This window comes from Gopherus evgoodei, chromosome 4 (assembly GCF_007399415.2).
Source record: "Gopherus evgoodei ecotype Sinaloan lineage chromosome 4, rGopEvg1_v1.p, whole genome shotgun sequence".
In the NCBI taxonomy this organism is placed as follows: domain Eukaryota; kingdom Metazoa; phylum Chordata; order Testudines; family Testudinidae; genus Gopherus; species Gopherus evgoodei.
This window is the reverse complement of record NC_044325.1, coordinates 152,975,908-152,994,009: the sequence shown is the minus strand read 5'-3', so window position 1 is coordinate 152,994,009 and position 18,102 is coordinate 152,975,908. Positions and strand designations below refer to the sequence as shown.

General features: G+C 55.5%; 1 protein-coding gene across 6 annotated transcripts in view; it reads left to right on the top strand.

The window, feature by feature from the left end:
• The first annotated feature begins 535 nt into the window (after positions 1 to 535).
• Positions 536 to 18,102, top strand: part of SRCAP (Snf2 related CREBBP activator protein) — a 30,498-nt gene continuing 12,931 nt past the window's right edge. For 2 of the 6 annotated variants that reach the window (XM_030562304.1, XM_030562300.1), the window contains exons 1-19: positions 536 to 3,222; positions 3,552 to 3,625; positions 6,165 to 6,397; positions 7,929 to 8,168; positions 8,479 to 8,664; positions 10,571 to 10,711; positions 11,156 to 11,390; positions 11,726 to 11,979; positions 12,304 to 12,394; positions 12,537 to 12,626; positions 13,012 to 13,167; positions 13,250 to 13,500; positions 13,579 to 13,756; positions 14,093 to 14,229; positions 15,972 to 16,141; positions 16,240 to 16,432; positions 16,843 to 16,979; positions 17,420 to 17,606; positions 17,906 to 18,075. In XM_030562304.1, the coding sequence (XP_030418164.1) occupies positions 3,023 to 3,222; positions 3,552 to 3,625; positions 6,165 to 6,397; positions 7,929 to 8,168; positions 8,479 to 8,664; positions 10,571 to 10,711; positions 11,156 to 11,390; positions 11,726 to 11,979; positions 12,304 to 12,394; positions 12,537 to 12,626; positions 13,012 to 13,167; positions 13,250 to 13,500; positions 13,579 to 13,756; positions 14,093 to 14,229; positions 15,972 to 16,141; positions 16,240 to 16,432; positions 16,843 to 16,979; positions 17,420 to 17,606; positions 17,906 to 18,075 (3,323 nt within the window). In that variant the 5' untranslated portion in view covers positions 536 to 3,022. Of the gene's footprint in view, positions 3,223 to 3,551; positions 3,626 to 6,164; positions 6,398 to 7,928; positions 8,169 to 8,478; positions 8,727 to 10,570; positions 10,712 to 11,155; positions 11,391 to 11,725; positions 11,980 to 12,303; positions 12,395 to 12,536; positions 12,627 to 13,011; positions 13,168 to 13,249; positions 13,501 to 13,578; positions 13,757 to 14,092; positions 14,230 to 15,971; positions 16,142 to 16,239; positions 16,433 to 16,842; positions 16,980 to 17,419; positions 17,607 to 17,905; positions 18,076 to 18,102 lie in introns of those variants that run through there. The other 4 variants (XM_030562301.1, XM_030562302.1, XM_030562303.1 and 1 more) reach the window with 4 other exon arrangements.

Genomic DNA, 18,102 nt, shown 5'->3' with positions numbered 1-18,102 from the left:
TCCATTTCCCACAATTCCCTGAGCTCAGCGCTCTTTCTTTCCTCGCTGGGAGTCGGGACTTCACTTCCCGCGCTCGCCAGATTCCTCCTCTCGCGAGACTTCGGGGCGGCGTTGGCCCTGCTCTGCCCCCTAGCCCTCCCTGAACTCCACTTCCCGTCGTCCCTCGCAGCTCTGACTGTGTCTCCCTGTCACCTCTCGCGAGAGTTGGCGCACGGCGAAGCGGGCGGGGGGGGCCGGCCCTGGTGGTGGAGGTGGTGGCGTCCGCCATTTTGCCGCGGCGGCTCGGCTCGGCTCGGCGGGGCCTGGTTCGGGGTCGGCATTCGGGGGGGAGGGGCCAGCGCGGGGCTGATCGAGGCCGGCGGGACCCGAACGCGAGAGGGGCGGCGGGGCTGCGGCCGGGGGGCTGCGGATGGCGGCGGATCTTGCCCGGCGGCGGCGCTGGGGCTGAGGCGGCGGCGGCAGGAGGAGGCGGAGCAGGAGGCGCCTCCCTCCCTCCTCCCCCCTCCCACCCAGGTAAGATGGCGGCCCGGCCGGGGCTCCGCGCTCCCCCCCCCGCCCCTACCCATGGGGGCGCGAGACGCGCTTGGGATGGGAGGGGGCGCGTGCGCCGCCAACGGCCGGGCCCCTTACCCGCGTGGCACTAACCGCCGCCTTCCCAAGAGAGGGTAGCCTCGCTCTGGGGAGTGCTGGGCAATGGGGGTGGGGTCAAAGGGCAAAAGGGTGGTGGGTTAGGGTGTGCAGGGGTCAAGGGGCAAAAAGATGTTGGCATGGACTATAGGGGTCAGAGGTTAAAGGGTCAGAGGGCAAGGAGTGTTGGGTTAGGGGTGGGGGTCAAAAGGTGTTGGGTTAGGTACTGGGGATCAGGGGGCAAGAGGGGGCTGGGCTAGGGCTGACAGGCTCAAGGGGGAATAGGGTTAGGAGCTGACGCTGACAGGATCAAGGGGGAATAGGGTTAGGGGCTGACACTGACAGGATCAAGGGGGAATAGGGTTAGGGGCTGACACTGACAGGATCAAGGGGGAATAGGGTTAGGGGCTGACGCTGACAGGATCAAAGAGGAATAGGGTTAGGGGCTGAAGGAGGGCAGGGGTTAGAGGTCAAAGGGCAAGAAGGGTTGGGTTGCAGTAGGTCGGGGCTATGGAGTCGGGTAGCACAGCTAGGGGGTCTGTCTCAGAGAGTAGTAGATCTGAGGGGGTCTGAGCAGGGTCAGGGGGTGTCAGAGCTTGTGCAACAGGCGGTTGTGGGATCCGTGGGGCAGGGAGCATCAGGGTTGATGGGACAGGATCAGGAGTTGGCCCAGCAGGCAGCCATGGGTTTAGTGGGGTAGGGGACACAGGTGTTGGCACAACAGGTAGTCATGGAGTTTGTGGGGTAGGATCCAGGGACACCAGGGCTGGTGGGGCAGGATCAGGGGGAATGGGAGTTTGTCAGTTTGAGTCAGGGGTCGCCGGGACACAGTATGCCAAGATTAGTAGTGACAGCGGAGGCAGAACAGTCTCCAGGCAGGACAGAGGTGGTTGACAAAAAGGATTCGGCAGCGTGGGGTCTTGGGAAGAGGAAAATGGTGGGTGTGGGGGTGACAGGCTTGGCAAGACGGAGTTGTAAGGTAATGTGGTTGGGAGGTTATAGAATGATGGGTTTGACAGGTTTAATGATACAGAGATCCAGAGTATCTGGGTTGGTTGGAGGTAGAGGGATATGCAGAGACAGGACGAGGTCAGCGGGTGAGTGGGTTAATGGACTTGGTGACGGTACCCAGGGTATCAGGCTTGAAGGACACAGATTACAGGACTGCGGAATTGGTAGGGTTGGCAGGACAGGACCAGGGTGTGGTAGTGGCGGGAACAGGGATAGTGGGACAAAACCCTGATATGACAGGCTTGACAGGATGGGTTCAGGTATCAAAGGGGCTGGAGGCAAAAGTGGGACTGGGTAAGGAGGTCGTAGAAGCATCTGGGATGGTGGGAAAAGGGGTGACAGGGCTCGCAGGCCAGGATCGGAGGCTTAGTGGGTTGAAGGTGGTGGGAAATAGAGTGGCTAAGTTGTCGGGACAAAGTCCAGAGGTGCTGGAGTTGGAAAGGGCAGTGAGATGGGAATGTAGGGTGACAGGGATGGCAGGATATGAGGGGCTGGGGCGAGAGGTACAGGGTCATATATTGGGAGCGGCGGAGGCAATGGGGCTCAAGAGGCAGGTGTGGCATTGGAAGGGCGTGGGGTGAGGGAGTTAGTGGGACAGGGTCAGGCCTTGGCAAAGTTGGTGGTGGCAGGGCATGGTATGCAGGGACTGGCAGGACCAGATCATCAGTTGGCAGGCGAGCGACCTGGGGTGACAGAATCAGTGGGATGGGGGTTGGCGATGGAGGGATACAGGGCAAGGAGGTTGGCAGTATGAGGTCAGGGGGTTACAGGGTTGGAGGTGGTTGGGCACAGGCTCACTGGGTTGTTGGGACATGATGAGAGAGCTCCAGGGCACAGCATCACAAAGTGGGGTCAGGGGGCACCTGAGTTAGCAAAGACGGGACACCGGAGGCGGGGGTGGGCACAGCAGGATCAGGGAATGACTGAACTGGTGGTGGTGGGACACAGGGTGACTGGCTGATGGGGTGGGGCTGTGGGATTGGCAGGGACGGGACAGGGCATGGGGTAACAAGGAACAGCTGGGCACATGGGACCAGGAAACAGGAAGGTGTGATAGAATTGGGACTTATGGGGGTCAGGGTAGTGAAGGGGAGGGGCGCAGGTTGCTGTTTGGGGGTGCAGTAATGTGGTGAGCAGGATGAAGTCAGTGGAGTGGGAGCCAGGAGTTAGCAGGTAATGACAATGGGGTGGAGTGACAAGGGATGGGTCAGGAAGGGGTCACAGGGTGGGCCAAGATTGAGTGTAACAGGGATGCCAGGGCATCAATAGATCAGGGGGTGGGAGATTAGAAAGGGGAGAAGGGCTAATATGGGATAAGGGATACGTTACAGCAACAGCATGGGCAAGGTGGCGGACAGGGAGGTGGCCAGGGTTAGAGGTGAGAATGCAAGGGTCTGGGCTCCTGACTCCACCCTATCTCTCTGGGACATCGTCCCTGGCAGACGAGCCAAGCCAGCGAGCTAAGTGGAGATGGGTTATACCAGCCTTGACGACATCTAGGCATTGCTGTTGGTGGCCAACCATCTCCCAGGCTCTGCACTGGACCGACAGAGTGTCCCTGTCTCTCCCCAGCACCCTTAACAGGTCTCTGCCTTTCCCCGTAGGCAGGGATTTGGTAGCTGGTGCTCAGAGAAAACTCTCCGTTATATCCTGCAGCTAGGTCCATACTCTGCCGGCTGCATTTCAGGCCCGGAGAGACAGGTTTAGCTAAACCCAAGGACTGGTTTGTGCGAGCCATGTTGGACCAAGGGCGCAGGAAAAAGTGGGAGGAACGGGGATGTGGGGGGATTGTATCCCTGTGGAATATCCTCCCAAGGAAAGGGCTCGGATGGACTATTTGTTACCTCTTAGAAAAGTGTGAAGGGAGAAGGAAGTCTGGACCCAGGCCCCAATCCTGTCCCATCTTGTTGCAGGAGCAGTCTTCCCCGGGAAAGAGAAACCGTGGAAGTGGAGTCTGACGAGGAGGAGGAGTTCTCAGCTCACACAGGTATGGCTGGGACATGCTCTCTGGTGGCTTAGGGCTTTGTCCCCCTCTTGCAGGAAGCCAGCAGTGTAGCATTGCCTTTGCAGCAGGAAGCTTTGGATGTTCTCCAGAACAGTGTCACGTTTCACCCCACAGGCAGGTGCATTTCAGCAGTGGGCAAGTGAATCCTTCCCACTGTAAGAAACCCTTCTGAGATCCCAAATTCAAAAGTGTTAGCCCTTTTCATCAGTGATCTGTGTTTTTCTGAGCAGGGCCGGTGCAACCATTTAGGCAGACTAGGCGGTTGCCTAGGGCGCCGAGATTTGGGGGTGCCAAAAAGCGCCCCCCAACTTTTTTTTAAAATGGTTGAGCAGCCGCTGCTGCTGGGGCAGAGAGGGAGTCTGAGCTGCCGGCGGCAGCCGGCAGCCCAGGGGGTCCCCCGGGTCCAGGCGCCGCCGCGGCAGCCGGCAGCCCAGGGGGTCCCCCGGGTCCGGGCGCCGCCGCGGCAGCCGGCAGCCCAGGGGGTCCCCCTGGGTCCGGGCGCCACCGCGGCAGCCCAGGGGGTCCCCCTGGGTCCGGGCGCCTCCGCGGCAGCCGGCAGCCCAGGGGGTCCCCCCGGGTCAGGGCGCCGCCGCGGCAGCCGGCAGCCCAGGGCTTCCTCTGGGTCAGCATGCCGCCGCGGCAGCTGGCAGCCCAGGGCTTCTTCTGGGTCAGCGCACCAGCAGGACCACCCCCACGAGAGGGGGCAAGAGGGACAATTTGCCCCAGGCCCCACAGGGGCCCCCACGAGAGTTTTTCAAGGCTCCTGGAGCGGGGTCCTTCGCTCGCTCCGGGAGCCCCGGAAAACTCTCGCGGGGCCCGGGCCCCTGGAGCTTCTGCTCCTGGTCCTCGCTGGCGGGGGGTCCTTCCGCTCCGGGGTGGAAGGACCCCCCGCCGGTGAATTACCGCCGAAGTGGGACCCGCTGCCAACATGCAGCCCGGTCTTCGGCGGTAATTCGGCGGCGGGGGGCCCTTCCGCTCTGGGACCAGTCGCCAAAGTGCTCTGGAGACCTGCGGCGGGGGCCCTCTGCCACAGAATTACTGCTGAAGACCCGGCTGCACTTCGGCAGCTGGTCCCGCTTCGGCGGCAATTTGGCCGTGGAGGGGGCCTGCGGTGGGTCTCCGGGGCACTTTGGCGACTGGTCCCAGAGCAGAAGGGCCCCCCGCCGCCGAATTACCGCCAAAGCTAGGGCCCCCCACCACCGAAGACCCCAGGGCCCCCGGAATCCTCTGGGCTGCCCTGGCACGCTGCTGGCAACCCAGGGAGGTCCCCTGGGTCAGCACGCCGCTGCCAGTAGCCCAGGGGTTCCACTGCGCAGTCCTGCTTGGAGAGGATGCGGAGCAGAGGTGAGCTGGGGTGGGGAGGTACCGCAGGGCTCCTCAGGCCCGGGGATGGGGAGCTGCCACGGGGAGCTGCCACGGGGGCGGGGGGCACACTTCAGGGCGGGGGGGCGGGGAGCTGCTGCAGGGCTTCGGGGGGGGTGCACAAGGTGGAAGTTTCCCCTAGGGCGCGAAACTTCCTTGCACCGGCCCTGTTTCTGAGGGATCAGATGGGCAGAGGTTGATTATGGATTCCCTGTGTCAAACTGGGAAGCAGCCATTCTTGGGGGAATCCTGACAAAGAAGGTGATGTATTTCCAACTATTTCAAAATGTTGTTTACTTCAAGATGTTTTTGTTTCCTGCTAGAAGGAAACTTTAACACTGTGGGGCTGTCTTCTTGTTCTGTTGTCGTACGGCACTTAGCGCAGTGCGGTCCTGGTTTGTGACTCACGCGTCTAGATGCTTCTGTAATAATAATATAAGTAAGATGTATATGAGCATTCTTGCTAAGTAAATTAATTTCAGCTGCAAAACTTAGTCCTGGATGCATTAAAATTGCACTTATACTAGTGATGCTGAACTTGGAAACTTCCTGATCAACTCTTTCCACTTAAGGCAGTAGACTGTGTCTGTATTATGGAGTTGCCACAGTGCATGTTGATTGGTGTAATGTAAATCAGTGCAGGTTTTTTTCAACTTAGATCAGGCCAAATTCCTGCTTATCCCAACTTCGGCAGTTGTTAAAATATGAACAGCAATTGAAAATAAAGTGTCCTGTGTCCTGAGCTTAGTTCCCAGTTCTTGGTAGTTGATTGACAGGTAGAACTGGCAGCAAAAGGCAGTGTAGTCAGGGAGGAAGTTTTTCCCCATTATAAACTTTTTTTTTCCCCATTGAAGATCAGTGTCTACACCACAGCACAGAACTAAGGAATCCTGGCTCTGTTCCCTCCTGCTCTGATCCACTAGACCCCGCTCCTCTCCTAGAGCCAGGGCTAAAACCCAGGAGTTCTAACTTCCAGCCCCTTGCTCTAACCATTAGACATACTCCCATCTAGTTCTGTTTTTGCAAGGTGAGTCTCCCCAGAGGAAATGGGTGTTGCCTTCTGATTATGGGCAGCCTTCTGTAGCAGAGGAGTCCCTTCAGCTCGCCTGGCTGACAGCATGAATACACGTTTAATGGCTACTTCCCCATCTCTTGTCAGGTGATTCAGAGACAGGCAGCCCCGAGCGCAGGCTGGGCTGCCAGGGGACCCAGGAGCTGGACAGTTCGTCCCAGCGGTTGCTTGACCAGAATGAGGCCAGTTTCCAGCATGCACTGGAGCAGGACGACAGCACTTCGGCCACGAGCAAAGCTATCGGGGCGCGAGGCGAAGAGCAAGGGAGCAGTAAAATGCAGAGCAATCCTCCCCAACAGCACCATGCACTGCACAGTGAGGTAGGGGCTCCCAGCCTGGCCTTGGAGCTGATCAGGAACGCTCTGCATTGCTGCCTGGGTGGCAGAGCTGGAGAAACTCAAATGTTGCTGGGGTTTCAGAAGGGGGGCGCTCTCCTCTCGCAGTCAGTGCTGATCCCAGTGTGGTGCTTGGGGGAGCAGCATGGGGCCTCGCTAGGGGGCTCCTTCCCTTCAGTCAATGCTGACCCCAGCACTTGGAGGAGCTGTGTTGCAGGGTAGGGAGCACTCACTTCAGAGTCCGTGCCAACCCGAGTGCGAGGCTAGGGGGCGCTGTGCTGTATGGAGCAGAGTGGAAGCTCAGTAGGGGGTGCTCTTCCCTCACAGGCAGTGCTGGCCCCAATGCCATGCTGACAGTAACTACTTCTATGTCTACCCTACAAAATGATGTTGACCTAATGTCTGCGTACAGCCACTGCAGTTGTTATATCGCTTGTGTGGGTGCACACTTGGCTCCTTGTGTTGTCGGAGCCTGTTCTCACCGGGGCACTAGTATCGGTTGTATTATCAGTGTGGGGCATTGTGGGACAGCTCCTGAAAGCCAGTAACTGGCAGCGTAAACAACACTGACATTGCGTCGACCTAATTATATCGACTGTGGCTCTACGCCGCTCGGGGAGGTGGCGTTACTAAATCAGTGTAGAGAGGCACTTGCATTGGCAGAAGTCAAATTTAAGTGAAGAAACTTCCACAGCTAGGTCAACACAAGGCTGTAGTGTAGAGCAGGCCTTTGCTGTTGGTCTTTCATTAAGACAGTGATACGCGGACTGAGGCTCAGGAGCCGCATATAGCTCTTTAAAGTGTCTCCTACGACTCTTTGCAGCACATGATGTTAAAACACTGTGTGATTTAATTATTAACCAGTCTAAGTAATTAACCAATCAGGGTGTTATTACTATATTATTAATCAATTGTAATTGATAAAATAATAATACGCGGTTAATCATTTTGCTGTGAGAATTTATTATATATTTCTATAGTAAATGAAACAATGAATTCACACTACTGCGGCTCTTTTGAGTAATGTTGATCACTAATTTGGTTCCTGAATCACTGAGATCTGAGTATCGCAGCATTAAGAGATTTAAGAAACCCCTTTCTATGAAAGCTGTCTTGTCCCTTTTTTTCCCAGGACTTGAAGTATTAATCTTACTGTCCTGTCCAAATCTTAAATGTAATTCCATTCCGCTTCCTTAATTCCGTCTGCAGTTTCAGGTGGATATGGGATTTTCTGTCACTTCCCATCCAAAACTGTTATGTGCAGCTGATAATTAGAGGCCATGTCTCAGCCGAGAGTTGGCTGCACCTGGATGCTGGGTGAGGGATAACTGTATAAACAGCCCCCTTCTCCACTCCAGAGACAGCTGCGTTTCAGCACCAGGCAAGTCTTTCTTGTGCATACACATGGGGAAAAGCACTTTACAGTCCTTAGTCTGAACGGGCTGCTGACTTCACTGGTTCCATATGTAGCTATGGCAGTGGCTGTCCCAGTCACCTCATCCTCTTTCGCCCCCAGATTGCACCAGACAAAATGACGGGGAGCAATCCTGTGTCACCGGCCTCTTCGGGGTCACCTGCCTCCAGTGGCAGCATCTCACCATCACACCTTACTCACGATTCCTCTCTGGACAGTCACCTGGGCTTTGATGTGCCCAGGCTGCAAAGCAAAGCTCTGGCGTCCCCAGGAGTTTACGCCTCGGACCCGGCCAGCATGTGGGACAAGACACATGCTGAGATCGCTGAGCAGGCCAAGCATGTGAGGAGCTGACTGTGTCTGAAGGGTCCCCTGAGCTGGAGCTCTCCATGCTCCCATGGCCATGACACAGATGCCCTCAAAGAGCCCATGCCAGGGTGGGGGAGGTGGAAGGAAGTGGGGTTGGGGAGGAGGGGTAATGTGACTCAGAGCCCCTTTATGTCCCTTACACCTGTGTCACTGTGGGTCATCTTTTGATTAGGGTCAGATGGGTCTCGGCCCAGAGGATGGTTCTCCCTGATTTACCTCTGCCTTCCAGTCTCCTGTGATGGGTGGGGGCTGGGATCCCTGCTGACTTGGTGCTGTGTTCCAGGAGGCGGAGATTGAGAACCGCATCGCAGAGATGAAGAAGGAGGGTTTCTGGTCTTTGAAGAGGCTCTCCAAGGTGCCGGAGCCAGTTCGCCCCAAGGTACACTGGGATTACCTCTGTGAGGAGATGCAGTGGCTTTCAGCAGACTTTGCCCAGGAGCGACGCTGGAAGAGGGGAGTGGCCAGGAAGGTGAGCTCTGCCGCTCCCTGAAACAGCTCTGACTGGTTTATTAAGTCCCCTAAAGCCCAAAGGTGGGTTTGGATTGTCTTGGAAATTGCTGTGTCTCGAGGAGCCGTAGAGTATATGGTCCAAACCTGGGGGCGTTTGAGATAGACCTGTGAAAGTATCCCATGATATCAAAATGTTCTGTGTCTTCTAACTCTCTCTTACACGCATCTGGGGCTCAAACCTATTGCTGTGATCCTCCCCCACTCAGGATTGATCTCAGCCAGCATTTCATACCCACTGGTCCCCTGGGAAATCAATAGCACAAGAGTCATTGAGGGCCAAATCTGGGAATTCCAGGGTAGGTCAAGCCACAGTGCAGGGTGGATTGATTTAAATCAAAGCTATAAATGCCTGATTTTAATCATGATTTAAATCTGCAAGCCGGTAGCCTTGATTTAAATCATTTATTTTACTCTTGTTCTGCATTTGTACTTTTTAGTTACTTTCTTAAGGAAAGGTTGATTCTCATTGATTTGTAACACTTACCACATACTAACGTACAACTAAATATAACCTTTGTACTAAATTTGGTGCTTCTTTTAGTTAACCAGCAGGATATGCTACTTACATCTTCATTTAAGCAAGTACATAGTTTAACTTACATTTACTCTGATTCTTAATTTTTACATTTTTGTTAGTTTAGAAAACAGTGAATGATGCATTTCTTTTTTACATGTGATTTATGCCAAGCTGTATATGGATGGAGAGTCAGCTAAATGCACAAAAACAGTTTTGAATGTTTTTTAAATAGTTAAACTGTCTTAAACATGCTAGATAAACAAGAAAAGTTTATTAGACAGTTTATCAAAACATGTTTTATGTTGAAAATTGATTTATTAAACAAAGGAAGTACTTCATGCATTGAACTGTGGTTTTGGTCACCATGTCCTTCAGAAATTTAGAATTAGTAGATCACATCCTCTCATACCTAGTTTTTATTCATAGATTGGAAGAAGAAAACAAGTTTTTCTGCTTTTTCAACACCCAGCTCATTTCATAACTCTGAATTATCTCGTCATTGAACTGAATTAGTTGGATAAACTGAAATGAAGCAAATTATTCTGCAGGTGCAGAAGAGGCTACTTGTGTCAAAAGCTAGTTTAAGACTACAACACACTCTGGTTCCAGGTGCTTTGCCTGTGACTTCCACAAGTTCAGTGCTTTGTCTTTCTTTAAAACTTGGCACCAAATATGCACTGCTAATTTTTGTATTTAATTTTGATTATTTTATAGATGCAATAGATTATGGTAAGTTGAGGTCTTAACATAGGTTGTCATTTCAAATTTAACTTTAAATAGGTTTAAAATCTGATTTTAAAAAGAAACATAGATTTTTGTTCACCATTCTGTGCCAAAGAGGGTGGAGAGGCACATGTTCAGCAGGACAGTGTCTCTATTACAAGGCAGAGGGTTTGCAGGTCGCCTGGTATCGGGGTAACTGGATGACCCCCATGTGTTATGAGTTCAAGTCCTGCCCTCAGCAGCTCTCTGTGACTGCTGGGCACATTTTGCAGGGGTTTACTAAGAGTTCTGCCCAGAAAGCACACCTTCTGGCTTAAGAGATGGCATTTCCAAGTGCTCTGGAATCCATCCAGGCACCATCTGCCTGTCCATCCATCCAAGCACCCATCCGTCTATCCATGTTCCTGTGCTCCATCTAGGCTTGCTCTGTCTGTCCTTGGTGCTGAACGGAAACCTCTATGACCCTTCTTAAACTGGCTGGTAACCCAGCTGTTGGTTGGCAGCATGTCCCTGGGCTGTGGCTCCAACTAGAGAGATCTCCCCCACCCCCCAATACAGTCTGCTCTGGGTCAGTGAAGCCCCCATGTCCCCCCTGAGTGCATCTCACCCTCCTCCTCTGCCCCAGGTCGTGCGGATGGTGATCCGACACCATGAGGAGCAGAAACAGAAGGAGGAGCGAGCCAAGCGGGAGGAGCAGGCCAAGCTGAGGCGCATCGCCTCCTCCATCGCCAAAGAGGTCAAGCAGTTCTGGAGCAATGTGGAGAAGGTGGGTAGGGCGTGCAGCAATAGAGGGAGTGCTCAGGCTGGCTTTGGGCCTGGCCTTCTTCATATAAGAATTGTCACATAACATACAGGCCTCTCTAGCCTGGTATCCATGCCTCTTCACTGGTCTAGCTCAGGCTGTTGGGCTTCTCTCTCCCAGCATCCACTATTCTCTGTCATTTCAGCTTGGGCATCAGGACTCTCTAGCCCAAGGTCCCTGCCTCTCTGGGGCTCCAGGGTGGGTTTCACTAACACAGCATCTTGTATCAAGCAGTAGAATACAGTCGTCAGAGGGGAGATTTCCTTTTGCCCCTCAGCTGGACCACAGCAGGAAGGTTGTTCAGAAGCGAGTACGACAGGCTAACAATATGCTGCCTATCGAGACCTCCCTCTTACCCTTCTCTTTCACTTGGATGTCCCTGCCCACCCCATGGCCCTCCACTGGCAGGTGGTGCAGTTCAAGCAGCAGTCTCGCCTGGAGGAGAAAAGGAAGAAGGCCCTGGACCTGCAGCTGGACTTCATTGTGGGCCAGACAGAGAAGTACTCAGATCTGCTGACTCAGAGCCTCAACGAGACCTTCCCCATGGCCAGTAAGACTGGCTCCTCCTCCCACATCAGCTCCTCCCACGCTGGCTCCACCACTTCCAGCCCCCCGCCACCTCCACACCTCATCGACGAAGAAGGTATGGAACCAAAACACCCCGTGTCTCATTCCCTGCTCACCTTGAGCCAGCCAGTCCTCCCCTAGAGGTTAAAGGTCTTGTGTCCCTTTCCCCTGAGTTGGCCAGTCTCTCCTGCCCTGGGGCTGGATTGGAGATGGCACTCTTTGGAGATGAAAGATTCCATGTCCCATTCCCTGAGCCCTCCAGTCCCATCCCCCCAGGGCCAGATCAGCCGGCGTCCCCTACAGGGAAAAGGCACCAGGTTTCACTTCCAGGGCTCCTTAGCCCCAGGGTTCCCCACTTGCCCTATCAGTGCCCCAGGTGTATGGTTCATCCCCTGCTTCCTCCTCCCACAGATGGGGACTTCCAGCCCCATGAGGAGTCAGACGACGAGGAGACGATTGAGGTGGAGGAGCAGCAGGAAGGGAACGACTCGGAGACGCACCGGCGTGAGATAGAGCTGCTGAAACAGGAGAGTGAGCTGCCCCTGGAAGAGCTGTTGCAGTCTCTGCCCACCCGGATCCTGGATAATTCCTGCAGCACTGCCCCCTCCATCTCCAGCTCCAACAACAATGAGGAGGAGGTGGCAGTGGGGGAGAGTGAGGAGGAGGTAGAGAAACAATCCAAGAATGTAAAGATAGCGGAGGGGTGGGTCAGACCTGCCAGGGAGGCTAAGGGGATTGGTGATCGGGGAGAGTCTGTGGGGCTATAGACAGGACACCCCTGACTGGGGCAGCACTTTGCTCAGAGCAAGCACCTCTCTTTGCAGCCCACTGACCTGGAGAGGCAGCTGCACTCAGATACTTTAAGCTGCATGCTCTGTGTGTCCTAGCTAGGCCAGGGTAGGAGGGCTTGGAGGGGCCAGGGTTCTCCCTTTGGGGTGGGAGGGCCTGGCCCCAGCCTCTCCTCCCAGTGGTCTCCTTCATGCCTCCAGCAGGAGAAAGCAAAGTCCGTCATGCAGAGGAACAAAAGGCCGTGGAAGCCTGACAAGGAGGATGAGGAGTTCACGGCCAACGAGGAGGAAGGTGAGCATGGCAAGAGACCTGCTGGAGCATCTAGGTTCTGGGTGGATGGGAGGGACCTGTCTGCCACTGGTGGCTGATGGGGGTGACAGGTTAACGGGGCCTTCTCCCATCCACCTGGTAACACAGCCCCCTTTTTCCTCAGCTGAGGATGAAGAGGAGACGATTGATGCTGAAGAGAAGTTGGAAGGGGACATGGATCACAGGAAGGAACTGGATGACTTGGCCCAGGAAGGTACGGAGGGGATGGGAGGAGACTGATTCCAGCCATGTAGCTCTGATGTTTGACATGGCCTGGATCTCTCTCAGGGACATAGGGTCAGTTTCTCTGTCCCACCATCCCCAGGGCTCCTGGCAAACTGTCCCCCAAGTCATATGATCAGTGTTCGGAGAGCACTTAAACAGGTCTCTGCCTGGCCTTGTAGGATGGGATTTGGTAGCTGGTGCTCAGAGGAACCTCTCCGTTGCAACCCGCAGCCAGGTCCTTCCTGTGCTGGCTGCGTTACAGATTTGGAGAGACATCTCTAGTCACAGGGCGGGGGTAGGACATGACATGAGCCTTGCCCCATCCCACCCTCTGCGTGTTCCCATGCGCCCCTGACCCTGTCGCTGTCTGGCAGGAGAGCTGCCCATGGAGGAGCTGCTGGAGAGATACGCCGGCGCCTATGCCTCGGACTTTGAGATGGATGAGTCAGATAGCTCCTCGGATGCCTCGGAGCCCAGCACCTCAGAGTACGAGGAGGAGTCAGAGGATGAGGACAGCAGCAGCCAATCAGGTATGGAGGGGTGAGGGGGTGTGGTCTGAGGAGTGGGTGGGTGTCTTAAGGCAGGGCTTATGCTGGCTGGATCTTGCCCTAGACTCCACCGCAGAGGAGGAGAGTGAGGAGGAGGAGGAGAGCGAGGAGGAGGAGGATGCCCCCGCTGAGGAAGCGACAGCGGCGAGCCGAGAGGAAGACTTCGGCGTGGAGTACCTGTTGAAAAAGGATGAGGATCGGGGAGAGGGGGGTAATGACGCAGCCCCCGCCCTGGGGCCCAAGAAGGAGATCACAGACATCGCAGCCACTGCCGAGAGCCTGCAGCCCAAGGGCTACACCCTGGCCACTACCCAGGTAAGTGGAACCGCAGTGGGGAGGGGGTTGGAGGAGGGAAGGCAGCCAGACTTAACCACCTTCTCCCCCTTTGCATAGGTGAAGACGCCCATCCCTTACCTGCTGCGGGGGACCCTGCGGGAGTATCAGCACATTGGCCTGGACTGGCTGGTCACCATGTATGAAAAGAAGCTCAACGGGATCCTGGCGGACGAGATGGGGCTGGGGAAGACTATCCAGACCATCTCCCTGCTGACTCACCTGGCCTGCGAGAAGGGTGAGGGAGTGGGACGGGGCTGCATGGGGCGGCTCCATCTCTGCCGGCGTTTAGATAGACGGGGACAGTCCTGCCCCAGGTGGGGACGGGCTAGATGGGCCCAGATGCCTGGATTGCAATAGCCACCTGCCTCACTGGTGACATGTGGAGAGAGACCCAGGGCTGACAGACAGTGGAGGTGGAGCTTCCTTCTCCCGGGGCTCGGGGAGGTTCATTGGTGAGGAGGGTGCATGGCAGAGATTGCTATGCCACTGCCTAGGCTTTGCCCACCTTGGCACTCCAAGGCGGGCAAAGCCCTCAGCTTGAGAGCAACCCTGCTCTGTGTTGGTCCCACAGGTAGCTGGGGTCCCCACCTGATCATCGTGCCCACCAGTGTGATGCTGAACTGGGAGATGGAGATCAAACGCTGGTGCCCCAGTTTCAAGATCCTCACCTACTATGGGGCGCAGAAGGAGCGCAAGCTCAAGCGTCAGGTGAGGAACCAGGGGCCCCTCCATCACCCCAGGTGCACCCCCCAGCTGGGATACAAGACTGCCTTCCCACAGTGGCTGAGGGTTATCCACTCTCCCTGGCATGGGGGATGAGAGTCATAGAGTGTAAACCAGAAGTGACCACTAGATCTAGTCTGGCTTCCATATAGAGCACAAGCCACCAGCACCCACACACTAATCCAGCCAGCGAAATGTGGCCAATGTATTGACTAAACTCTTGTGTGCCATGGGCAGAATAGGAGGGACCAGTGCCCCGGCACCAGCAGGGAAATGATTAGATGCAAGATCCCCAGATGGCCCCAGCATGCAACCTGCATCCACACGCTGCAGAGGAAGGGGAAGTCGTCTTTCCCCAACCCAGGGTTCCTACCAGTCTGACCAGGGGAAAAATTCCGTCCCAGCCCCACATACAGCGATCAGTGAGACCCAGCCCTTGTGAGTAAGAACCAGCCAGCCAAGCACTGGAGGTAGAGACTGCTTGGTGCCATCCGAGTGCCCTGGCCCGCCCTCCCAATGTCCCATTTCCAGCATGGCCATCCCTGATGCTTCAGAGGAAGGAGATGATAAAAGCCTCACAAAAACAGAATATGTGGAGGAAATCTCTTCCAGACCTTGGCCAAAGTCCTGAAGCATGAGCTTTAGGAACATAAGAAATAAATCTGCCCCCTGCCAGCACAAACAACCCCCTCATACAATCGCACGCATACATTTTCCCAGCTTTCTCTTAAAACTAGTGAAGACTTTTGCTCCCAAAACTCCTACTGGGGCCTGTTCCAGAACCTCACCCTCCTGATAGTTAGACACCACCTTCTCATTTCCAGCCTGAACTTGTTCATGGCCAGTTTATATCCATTTGTTCTTGTGCCAACTTTGTCCTTTAGCTTCAATAGCTCTTCGCCCTCCTTGGTATTTGTGCACACACACACCCCCACACCCTGGTGTATTTATAGAGCTCAATCAGATCTCCCTCAGTCTTTGTTTGACTAGACTAAATAAGCTACGCTCTTCCAGTCCCCTCTGGTAGGATCAGCCCTCCATTTGCCTGGTCATCCTCCTCGCTGTTCTCTGCACCTGTTCCAGCTGGAATTCACCTTTCTGGAACCTGGGGGCCCAGCACTGTGCACAGTATTCCCAGGGAGGTCTTCTCAGTACCTTGGACAATGACATTAGTACTTCTCCCTCCTACTGGAAATGCATCTCCTGAGGCATCCTAGGATCACATTTGCCTTTGTCACTGCAGCATCCCATTGGTGGCTCATAGTCATTCTGTGATAGACCTCCACAGCCACGTCTCTCTCCTCTCTTGCTTCCAACTGATGAGCTTGTAACAGAAATTCTTATTATTAGACTTGAGATGCAGGATCTTGTATTTTTGTCCTGCTGAATTTCATCCCATTTCTGTCACTGTAGTCTTCAAGGTCCGATCTTCCTGTATAATATTTCCAATCTTCTGTATTGACAGTGCCTCCCAGGTCTGTATCATTGCCTCCCAGGTCTGTATCATTAGCACGCGCCTGCTTTAGGAGCAGGCAGACTTCTGCGGGGTCGCATGGGTTACTGGCTGACTCGGGTGTCAAGGAATGGATGCGGGGCCTTTCCCCTTTGAGGGCACCAGCTCCAGTCTTGTCCTGGGCTGTGGAACCATCTGGTTTGGGGATGGGAAGGGGATCTGGGTGGCCTATCTTCTCTGGCCCCTCCCAATATAACCCAGCTCCCCTCCTTAGGGCTGGACCAAGCCCAATGCCTTCCATATCTGCATCACCTCGTACAAGCTGGTGCTGCAGGACCACCAGGCGTTCCGGCGCAAGAACTGGAAGTACCTGATCCTGGATGAGGCCCAGAACATCAAGAACTTCAAATCCCAGCGCTGGCAGTCGCTGCTCAACTTCAACAGGTGGGTGGAGTACTCCCCGTGAGGGGGGAGAGGACCCTGGCCCGGCGCGGCCCAGCACGCTCACTGCTCTGCCCTTCCTTTCCCCATGTCTCTTCCAGTCAGAGGCGGCTGCTGCTGACAGGCACCCCCCTGCAGAACAGCCTGATGGAGCTCTGGTCCCTCATGCATTTCCTAATGCCCCACGTCTTCCAGTCACACCGCGAGTTCAAGGAGTGGTTCTCCAATCCCCTGACAGGCATGATCGAGGGTAGCCAGGAGTACAACGAGAGCCTGGTCAAGCGGCTGCACAAGGTGAGGGTGGGAATTGCTGGGGCTGCAGTGGAAGGGAGAGGGAGCTGCTATGGGGTGGGGAGCAGGAGCTGCTAGGAATCAGGTCTGCGAGGGACTGGGATTGGGTCAGGACCGGGACGTAGCTGGTTTGATCTCATGCTCAGAGCAAAGGTGACAGGCCTAGTGGTCAGAGGCCAGGTCGGGAACCTGTCAGGAAGTCAGTAGGTTGCTCAGACAACTTTCTGTGCCTCCTGCTGTTTTAAATAGTACAGTCGAGCCAATCGGTGGGGGCCAGGCATTGTCCCAAAGCAGGATCCTCCTAGGGGGTGCCTCTGGGAGGGGTCAGAGTGCCGCTAGCCAGTGGTGGCCAATCAGGACCGTTGGGAGTGAGGCTGGCATTCAGACTAATGGCTCTGTCCCACCCCTGCCAGGTGCTGCGGCCCTTCCTCCTGCGGAGGGTGAAGGTGGATGTGGAGAAGCAAATGCCAAAGAAATACGAGCACGTCATCAAGTGCCGGCTGTCCAAGCGCCAGCGCTATCTCTACGACGACTTCATGGCCCAGGCCACGTGAGTGCAGAGAGGACAGGATGCTTGGGTTTATCCCTGGCTCTTGGGAGTGTGGGGTGTCTAGTGGGGAGTGGGAGCCAGCACTCCTGGGTTCTGTCCCCAGCTCTGGGAGGGATGGGGCCAGATCCCAACTCAGGTGATTGCATTCTGCCTCTCTAACTCCTGCCTGTTGTGTCAGTTGGGTACAGAATCCACCTTCGCTTCCTGTCCCAAATTACTCTGTTGCACTGCTATGTTAACTAGTCACTGCTCCCTACCCCAGAGATAGCTGCATTTCCAAATTGACTGAGGGGTTCCTGTGCAATGTCACGGTGTGGTTACCCGACTGCTGCACCGCATCTCAGCGCTGGGTGGTCGATCCCAGGGTGGCATTGCTGGATGGTTTTTACCCACCCGTCAGCCCAGAGCTCTGGCTGATTCTGCTCTTGGTTTTGTCTCAGCACCAAGGAGACTCTGGCCACAGGGCATTTCATGAGCGTCATCAACATCCTGATGCAGCTGCGGAAGGTGTGCAACCATCCCAACCTCTTCGACCCCCGGCCCATCCACTCGCCCTTCATCACCGAGGGCATCTGCTTCAGCACCGCCTCCCTCGTTCTGTGCGCCCTCAACCGGGATCCCTTTAAGGCAGGTGCCCCCAGCCCTTTCAAGGGGGTGGGGATTGGGACAGAGGGTTCTAGGGGTCTTCAGCCCCAGGACAGGGGCTTGGCTTGCTCAGGGAAGACCAGGGGAAGGGAAGAGATGGGACCTTTCTCCTCTAGGGCTCCCGGCCCTGCCGGGGACTGGCTTGCTCAAGGGGGAGGTGGGAATGGGACACAGGCCCTTTCCCCTTCCCGCCTGCCCACATGTTAGTGTTGCTGCAGGGGGAAGTACCAGGCGCCATGGGGAGGACTGGTCCTCTCCTAACTGGGCCTGGCCCCTTGCAGCATGTGGACATGGGCATTTTTGACCTCATCAACCTGGAGGGGCGTGTGTCCCGCTACGAGGCCGACACCTTCCTGCCTAAGTGGAAGGTGACAAGGAAGCTGATTGAGGAGATCGCCGAGTCCCCGGACCCCCCGCCCAGGCCCAAGCCTGTCAAGATGAAAGTGAACAGGTACCACAGCCCCCCAATGGGGAGGGA